Source organism: Dipodomys merriami, unplaced genomic scaffold (assembly GCF_024711535.1).
Source record: "Dipodomys merriami isolate MVZ:Mamm:240054 unplaced genomic scaffold, mDipMer1.0.p SCAF_33, whole genome shotgun sequence".
Lineage (NCBI taxonomy): Eukaryota > Metazoa > Chordata > Mammalia > Rodentia > Heteromyidae > Dipodomys > Dipodomys merriami.
Genome location: NW_027204826.1, coordinates 6,798,155 through 6,807,285, shown reverse-complemented (window position 1 = coordinate 6,807,285; position 9,131 = coordinate 6,798,155). Strand labels below are relative to the sequence as shown.

The window sequence follows — 9,131 nt, the reverse complement described above, 5'->3', positions numbered from 1 at the left end:
CAGGCCCAGAGTTCCAGCGGACACACACACAAATGGCCACTCGCTTAGTGGTCCGGCGGGGTGTCATCCCCGGAGATGTCAGTCTTGCCGCCAACCAGCCCGGCCACACACCCCGGAGAGCTTGGAAGGGCGCTCTGCCACCCCGCCAGTTCGGCTAGTTTACGTGCGTGCGTGCGTGGGCGGAAATCCCGCCTTCCCGCGCCTCCGATTGGTGCCTGGACACAGCGGGTGAGCCCCAGAAAGGAAGATGAGAGGTTTTGAAGGAAGCAGAAGAATGGGGAGGAGCGACGAAGGGATTCTGTTTCCTATTGGCTGGGCTTGCGGAGCAGCCTCGCTGTGATTGGCAGGACATCAGTTTCCCCCCCCTCCACTCCCCACCCTCCCAGTCAGCCAGCCTCTACGGCCCGCGAGAGGCACCGGGATCGCTGGCGGCGGCTGGAGCCGGCAGCGGCTGGAGTCTGTTCCCGCACGCTGGCGGCGCGAGGCTGCAGGGCCGCTGCGCGTCAGGTGCTGGAGCCTCGGGGACCGGGGCTGCGGGCGGGGAGGAGGTGGGGGTGCGGGCCCGGAGCTGGGGGGCTGCGGAGCGGGGGGCGGTGGGCGTTGGCGCGGCGGCCGGCCCGGGGCCTGCGCGGCCCGCCCGAGGCGGCGTCTCGCTTCTCTTTCCCATTGCTAAGTGCTGGGGGGGCATCTCTGCAGATGTGACTGTTTTTTGGGGGAGGGGAGTGGGGATAGGTGAGGGGTTTGTTTCCCGCCCCGCGCAGCGATCTGTGTGCCCGATCGGCAGGTGCATGCTGGTGTCATTTGTGGTTGAAGCGGTGGGCGGCTGGCTTCCTGTCGTGTGTGTGGATTTACCTTGGAGGATGTCAGAGAAGGGGGGGTGACATTCTGCTTTGGTCTCTGGGGACCGTCCAGTCGCTAGGGCGCATCGTTGTGTTTGCAAAAACCGGGCGAATGTTCATCTCTTGAGGTGGCTTTTCCCTTTTCTCCTCTTCCTTTTGCTCGCTCTCATCTTTTCCTCTATTCTGCTCTTTTCTCATCCCCCTCCCCCAGTCCCCCCCCCCTTCTGTCTCTCTCTGCTGCATTAAACCGTGCAGGAGGGGCTGTGAAAAAACAATTTTTTTAAGCTTTAGATTTTTAACATTTTTGTTTTATTTGCAGGCCCTTCACTAAAAGGAAGCTGAACGAAGATGCCCTCTGAGTCGTTTTGTCTGGCTGCCCAGGCTCGACTTGACTCCAAATGGTTGAAAACAGATATACAGGTGGGCTTTGCTTTTTTTTTTTTTTTTTCCTTTGTGTATTCCGACCTCCATTTTCACCCCGAGATATATAAGGACATGCCAATTTGATTTTGCCATATGAGAGAAACAGTTTTCTTTTGCTTTTCTTTGGGGAAGGGTGTCCTGGTCTTGGGATTTGAACTCAGGACCTGGGAGCTGTCCTTGAGCTTTATGGCTCAAGGCTAGTGTTCTACTACTTGAGCCTATGTATCACTTCTAGCTTGTTTGTTTCTTTGCTTGTATTTTTTTTTTTTTTTTGTAGTTTATTGGATATAAGAGTCTCAAGGACTCCTTCCTGGGCTGGCTTTGAACTGCAATTCTCAGATCTCAGCCTCCTAAATAACTAGAATTACACTCAAGAGCCCAGCAGGTTTATTGCTTGGAAAGTCAAATGTACTAGTAATGATAGCTCTCTTTTTGTAGATTGCCTTGCATTCTAGGTTACTTTTAAATATAAGAAACTTGCAATCTAGTTATGCAAAATGTTTCCTCTTTTCTATGATAAATGTGAATCCCTCATAAAGGTGACTTAGTAACTGTTGTCTGTTTCTTGTTTACTTTTCTGTTCTTTTTCAGTACTGTGGTTTGAACTCTGGGTCTTGAGGTTGCTGAGATTGCTAGGTAGATATTATACCATTTGAGCCACACCTCCAGCCTTGTCTTACTGATAGTTTTTTTTTTTTTTTTTTTTGGTAGGTCGTGGGGCCTGAACTCTGGGCTTGGGCGCTGTCCCTGTGCTTTTCAGCTCAAGGCGAGTGCTCTACCGCTTGAGCCACAGCACCACTTTCTGGTTTATTGGAGATAAGAATCTCACAGACTTTCCTGCCTGGGCTGGCTTTGAACTGTGATCCTCACATCTCAGCCTCCTGAGTAGCTAGGATTACAGGCGTGAACCACCAGCGCCCGGCCTTACTGATAGTTTTTGAGATGATCTGCTAACCATGAAAGTGCCATGTAGTAGCTTATTTATGGGATCTTGTGTTTATGCTTCTGGAGAGATGAGTTAGCTCAGTTGAACTGTTGTAGATGATCTCTATCTGTCTCTAATCTATCAATATTTTGTGCCTGTGCTAGGGCTTGAATTTCGGGCCTGAACATTGTCACCTAGCTTTTTCACTTAAGGCTGGTGCTCTACCACTGGAGCCACACCTTTACTCTTTCAGCTTTTTGCTGATTAATTGAATATAACATTTGCAGAAACTGCTTTCCTGCCCTGGCTGGCTTCAAACTTTGATCCTCAGTCTCAGCCTCCTGAGTAGGATTACAGACATGGGCCTGGCTTATATTTATGACAGATGTAGTAAGAGAATTGCTCAGATTTTCACATTGGGAACATGAAGAAACATAATGTTGGCTTTAGACTCAAATGTTTTGTAAGATAATTGCAAGCTCATCAGGAAATGATCTAATAAAAAGGAGTTGTTTTTCTGTATGACTCCTTTGTCCCTAAGCTAGTTTCCTATTTGAAGGGCCTTGAAAAACTTCTTTTGGAACTCCATATTACTAGGGAAAAGAAGCATCTGAAATATTTTGTAGGCTATATGTTTTTAAATATTTGTCAGGTAATCTACTTTTTATAATGGTCTTACATAGTTCATCAAGAATTTGTAGAATAGTTGATCATAGCTAGTTATGGTGAGATGCTATTACCATCTCCCAATTATATTTTGCTTTTTAAAACAGGTGTTAAGTGCCAGTAGTTATAACAGCCAAGTGTTTATAACTGTGTTGTTTATCTGTCACTGTCTGTTTTTGTCTTTTTTAAGCAAGTAAGAAATGAGTAATTCTTTATTTCTGAAATTATGAGATGCAAGCAAATTCTTTCTTGGAATTTTTTGTTGTTATGTTGGTCCTGGGACTTGAATTAAAGGCCTGGACACTTTGAGCTTTTTTTTGCTAAAGGCTAGCATTCCACCACTTGAGCCACAGTTCCACTTTTGGCTTTTTGAGGGCTAATTGGAGATAAGTCCTGTCTGGGATGGCTTGAACCCTGATCCTATGTGTTTGTGTGTGTGTGTGGGGGGGGGTATAGTTTCGCTAGGATAATAGTTGAGCTACCTGGTTCTGGCTTGATTAATTTTTATATTGATGTTTATATATGTTGATAAACTTGTTTGTTGAAGGTTTTTTCCTTAGTATTCAATTATGAATAACTGTTAATAGCACTTCTAATATCTTGATCTAAAAACAGTTCAATCATTAACTTACTATCTCTGATGAAACATCATAGAGTCCTTGCTTTTTTAATTTTTTGATTTATTTGTGATACCAATATTTGGTCCTTAGACATTTTAGTTATTATTCAGAAGTCTTCCAAATGCTGAAGAAACAGATTGTGAATAGTTAGTACACCAGAGGAAAATGTGTTATAGGTAATTACAGTTATTTAGCATGAGAAAAAAAATTATTTTATATAGTTTCTCCAACATTGCTTTTTGAATATGTGAAATGAGTGTTGTTTCATCCTACAGAGTTAAACTTAGTTTTAGTCTTTGGGTCTTCGCAGACGTCATGACAGCAGCTAGCCTTGTGTTGACAGATTTTCCTCTTATCTTATTAGGTTAGGTTTCCTGGAGTTTTGTATTGGAAACAGAATTGATACCTGATATATGAATAATGTGTGACAAATGTATATATGTGTAGAATGATACCTATATGTGTCTGTGCATATGTGTATATGCATATATGTATGTGTATATATTTATATGTTTTTTATGTTCTATATGTGTATATATACACCTATACATATATACATGTAGAACATATATAAAGGTATTCTACATGTATATTTAGATGTTTCATAGGATTTAGCAGACCTATTCTCTACAAAGCTATTTTTATTTAAAATGCCCTTGGAATTTTCAGTAACATTTAGGAAGGACCAATTTTTTGGTGTAAAAGTTCTGGTGAGTGTGTTTTATAAACATAGATCTTGACTTCCTAATAATAGATGTTAAAATAGATTATTAAGTCTAGGGTCCTGCAACTAAGTTCTAATGAGGTGCCTTTTGTATTCTAAGCATCTCTGCTTCATAGTACACACAATCTCTTAATTCTCAACACTTTTTTTCCCAATTTTTATGTGGATTAGAATATTTTCCTTCACTATTTTAAACGTAATAATACAGAACTAAGAGTTGTTAGCCACCTCCCTATTTTTATTCATACAGCAAAACCCCCATCTGATGTGGTTGATAGTTGTTGTTGCTGTTTTCTTAATTTACAGTGGATCCAAAAGTTCAATTAAAGAAGAAGAACTATTTTTTAAAAAGGTGTATGATGCCTTAAAATCGTTTTATTCTTAAAACTCATTTATTCACCGCTCTTTTGAGGCAAGCAGAAGGGTGTGTCTTTAAGCATGGGTCCAAAATGGAAGTTACCCTGATCTTTCTTGCATAAGCTAAGCTCAGATGAATTTCTTACAGTTTCTATTTTCAGGTTCTTTGATGTGGCCTATGAAATCAGATAGGCACAAAGCAATATTTTTAACATTTTATTTTGAAATAATAGACACACAGGAAGTTGGCAAAGAAAGTAGAAAGTTCTTGGTGTACTCTTTGACCAGACCCCAGAATGGTGACATTGTGTTTAACTTCAACAGAATAGAAAAACAAGTCTGTTGATCTCAGTACAAACTTGTGTACACAATGCTGTGCCATTCTGCCACACGTGTCTATTCTTATCACACCCCCACCAAGAGTTACAAAACTTTCATCACCAAAATGATCTCCCTGGTGTTTCCCCTCTTCAGCCACACACACATTCATATTCTCTCTCTCTCTCTCTCTCTCTCCCTCCCCCCCCCCCCCCCCCCCCCCGTACAGCAGTCTATAACCCTGACAATACTGATGTGGTCTCCATCTCTCCGTGTTTGCTACTGTGAGAAGGTTGATCCTGTGGTTGATGACCTTGTGAGATTAGCTTTGTCTGCTCAGCATAATACCTTCAAGGTCCCTATAAAGTCCTTAAGTACATCGGTAGTTAAACTTTGAGATCCATTTATTTGTCTTTTCTTAATTATCAATTTAAAATGATTAAGCATGAAAAGTAAGCTTTTAAAATTAAACTCGAGTAAAAATATTGCTCCTTAGGCTTACAAATACAAGTAGATTCAAAAGGTATAAGCATGAGCATTTGGTAAATTCTCTTGAGTTTTGACTAATCAGTGGACTGGATAATGTTGAAATAAAAGAATGTGATAAATTTGAATTTAAGACTAGATTCTAAAATGTGCTATTCTTATATGCAAGTGTAGTTCCCTCAGTAGAATTTTTTTTTTGTTTGTAAAATTCCATGATTAAACGTTCAGAATTACTATGTATAACACTTTGTCAGGTTAGTTCAGGGCATTATTAATTTGGATGTCCCTGTACTGATATTAAAAATATCTTCAGATGAAACTTGACTCTCCTGTTTCAGTTTAAGAAGCAAACCCAAAGACAGAAACCTTTACTGTGCTTGCTCAGTAATTATATCTCTTCAGCTACAGCCATTTTTCAGCACCAGACTTTGCAGCAAGAGGCAGCAAGGGAAGTAAGAGGAATTGATAGCTTTGTGTAACTTTCATCATGAGGTTCATTAGAATACCATAATTGAAGTGATGGTAAAATATTGATGCTTCCCAGCTAGACATGTTGGTTCAAACCTGTAATCCTAGGTACTTGAGAGTTGAGAGGCAGAGATGGGGGAATCAAGGTTCTAGGCCAGCCTAGACAAAATGTTCATGAGATTTCATTTCAGCCAATGGCTGAGCACAGTGGCACATTCTTTGTCACTCCAAACTGCATGAGAAGTGTGCTGTCAGGGTCCAGTGGTTCACGCCTGTCATCCTAGCATCAAAAGGATGCACAAATAGGAGGCTGGTAGTCCAGGCTGGCCTGGGTGTAAAGCCAGATCCTATCTTAAAAAATAACCAACACTAGCCAGGCACTGGTGGCTCATGCCTGTAATCCTAGCTTCTCAGGAGGCTGAGATCTGAGGATCACAGTTCAAAGCCAGGCAGGAAGGTCTGTGAGACTCTTATGTCCAATCAACCACCAGAAAACTGGAAGTGGTGGTACAGTTCAAGTGGTAGAGCCCTCACATTGAGCTAAGAGCTGAGGGACAGTGCCCAGGCCCAGAGTTCAAGCCCTATCACTGACCAAAACAAGAACAACAACAATGAAGAAAAACCCAACACTAAAAGGAAGTGGCATAGAGGTTCAAGAGGTAGAGTACCTGTTTAGCAAGCTTGAGGCTCTGAGTTCAAAGACCAGTATTCTGCTCCCTAAAAGATGAAGTTTTCCAATTGAGAATTAGTACTTTTCAGCTGTTCGTTTACAATATTATAATTTAATAGTCCTCTCTGATGTGCAGATAATCTTTCTATATACCCTGTTTCCTCTTTATAATTTCTATCTTTGTACTTCAATTAGTTTTAAGTTAGTTTTTTTCTGAGCCATACCTTGAGTCCTTTTTTGCTTTAAATATTTTAGGTAGGATCTTGTATTTTTGCCTACAGCTGGCCTTGGACCTCCATTTTCTTACTGATGTCCTCCTATGTATTGGAATCCAACATAGGCATATACCACCACACTTGCTTGTTGATTAAAGAAGGAGTCTTGCTAACTTTGCCTGGGTTAGACTTTAACTCCTACTCCCCTGCTCCCCCTACCAGGGAATTTCAGTGTTCTTGAGTATGTATTCATATACCTAATTTTCATTTCTTAAACTGAGAGCCAGTAGTTTTCCCTTCTTAAAAACATGTTTTGGTATAATTTTAATTTTAATGGTCATAGCTATCATTTCATGTTAGCATGGCCAGGCATGTTTGACCATCATAATTTTATCAGAAATTTAACACACACACACACACACACACACACACACACACACACACACACACACACACACACACACACACACACACACACACACACACACACACACACACACACACACACACACACACACACACGCGCGCGCACAGATTATAAAATAATTTCAGACAAGTACTGGTGGATCATACCTGTAATCTGTATCTACTTAGCAGACTGAGAAGATTGTTATTCAAGGCCTGTCTGGGTGTATACTGGAGACCCTCTTTTCAACCAGTAGCTGGGCACAGTGGCATGTGCCTGTCATCTTAGCTACACAGGAGGCTGTAATTGGGAGGATTATGGTTCCAGGCAAGTCCAGGCAAGACTCCCCATCTCATCAGATGAAACTGAGTGCCACCCCAGTTAAGGTAGAAAACATAAAACTAGGAGGATTATGGTCCATAATGCTAGATCCCATCCAAAAGCTGAGTAAGCAAAAAGGGCTGGAGGCAAGATTCAGTGGTAGAGCACATGCCTAGTAAGTGTGAGCTTTTGAGTTCAGTCCCCAGTCCCTCTGGGCACTGGGTCATAACCTGTCTTCCTAACTACTCCGGAAGCTGAGACCTAGAGGACAGTGGTTTGAAGTCAGCCCCGGAGAAAAAGTTTTTGAGATTTCATCTCCAATTAACCAGCAAAAAAATGCTGTACTAGAGGTTTTCAAATGATAGAGTGCCTGTTTTGAGCAAGTAAACTAAGTGATATCATGAGACTCCGAGTTTAAGTCCTGGTACTGTCACACATTGGTACTGCCACAATAAAAAGGAACAGTGTTGGCTAGATAGGTGTTCTACCATTTGAGCTGTGCCCTCAGCCCTTTTTGCTTTGTTTGTGTTTTGAAAAGGGTCCATATTTTTATTTGGGCTGCCCTCCAACCATAGTCCTTCTGCCTCTACCTCCTGACTTGCTGAGACCACAGCATGTACCTCCTCGCCAAGCTTACTGGTTAAGATATGGTCTTACTAACTTTTTGGCCTACTTTGGCCTTAGACTGTGATCCTCTTGATTTTTGCCTTTTGAGTGGCTGGGATTACAGACCTGAGCCACTGTGCCCAGGGGGAAAAAAAAAAATGTCTGATTTAGTGGAGGACAAGAATGATAGATAACGCATCCACATAGTGGCTAAGGATGAGTTACTTGTGTAAGCCTGTATAACATACTTGGAGTTCTCAGAGGAGAAGGCCAGCTGCTTTCTGCTAGAGTTTAGTACCTTCCATGTTTTGCCATTTGTGCTATAATTTTTTTCGAAGCTCAGTTCAAACATCCCGATTTGACAAAATACCTTCACATTTTCAAATTAATTAGGATAAGATAGTATGAAATGATTTCTTGAGATGACTTTTATTCCTGCAAGATGGATGGACAGCATCATTCACTTTTTTTTTTTTTTTTAGTGATTTTTGGCTGTTCTTTTCTTCTCTTTGGTTTGTACCAGCCTTGTCAGAGTTTAATCAATCTTGTTGATCTTTTCCAGAGAAGTAACTTGTAGCTTTTGGTGTTCGGAAAACCCTCTAATAATAGTTACAAGGGGAAGGAAATGAGTTTTGCATCAGATATTGACAACAATACTTTATTTATGCGGAAGAAAACTGAATAACATACTTCATGCATCCAAGAAAAGAAAAATCATAGTTAAGGAATTTGTGTTCCAACCAAAGTGACTTTTCAGGGGGAAAAAAACTCATCATGAGTAATAACTCAGGAGATATTGTTTGTTACCTGTCTGACAAATCGAGTAGAGAAAGATGTTTGAGCAACTGAACTGCTGTCAATAGGACTGAGAATGCATTAAACATGGGTAAAAGTTAGACTCCACAGCCAGGTGCCGGTGGCTCATGCCTGTAATCCTAGCTGCTCAGGAGGCTGAGATCTGAAGATTGATGTTTGAAGGTAGTCAGGGCAGGATACTTATCTCCAACTAACTACCAAAAACTGGAAATGGAGCTATGTATAGCTTTAGTGGTAGACTACTAGTCCTGAGCAAAAAGGAACTCAGAGA

The 9,131-nt window shown here is 41.5% G+C and overlaps 1 protein-coding gene across 4 annotated transcripts in view; it reads left to right on the top strand.

The window, feature by feature from the left end:
• The first annotated feature begins 420 nt into the window (after positions 1-420).
• Herc2 (HECT and RLD domain containing E3 ubiquitin protein ligase 2) overlaps positions 421-9,131 on the top strand; it is a 152,250-nt gene continuing 143,539 nt past the window's right edge. For all 4 annotated transcript variants that reach the window (XM_070043051.1, XM_070043050.1, XM_070043052.1 and 1 more), the window contains exons 1-2: positions 421-507; positions 1,159-1,259. In XM_070043051.1, coding sequence (XP_069899152.1) covers positions 1,188-1,259 — 72 coding nt within the window. In that variant the 5' untranslated portion in view covers positions 421-507; positions 1,159-1,187. The remainder of the gene's footprint in view (positions 508-1,158; positions 1,260-9,131) is intronic.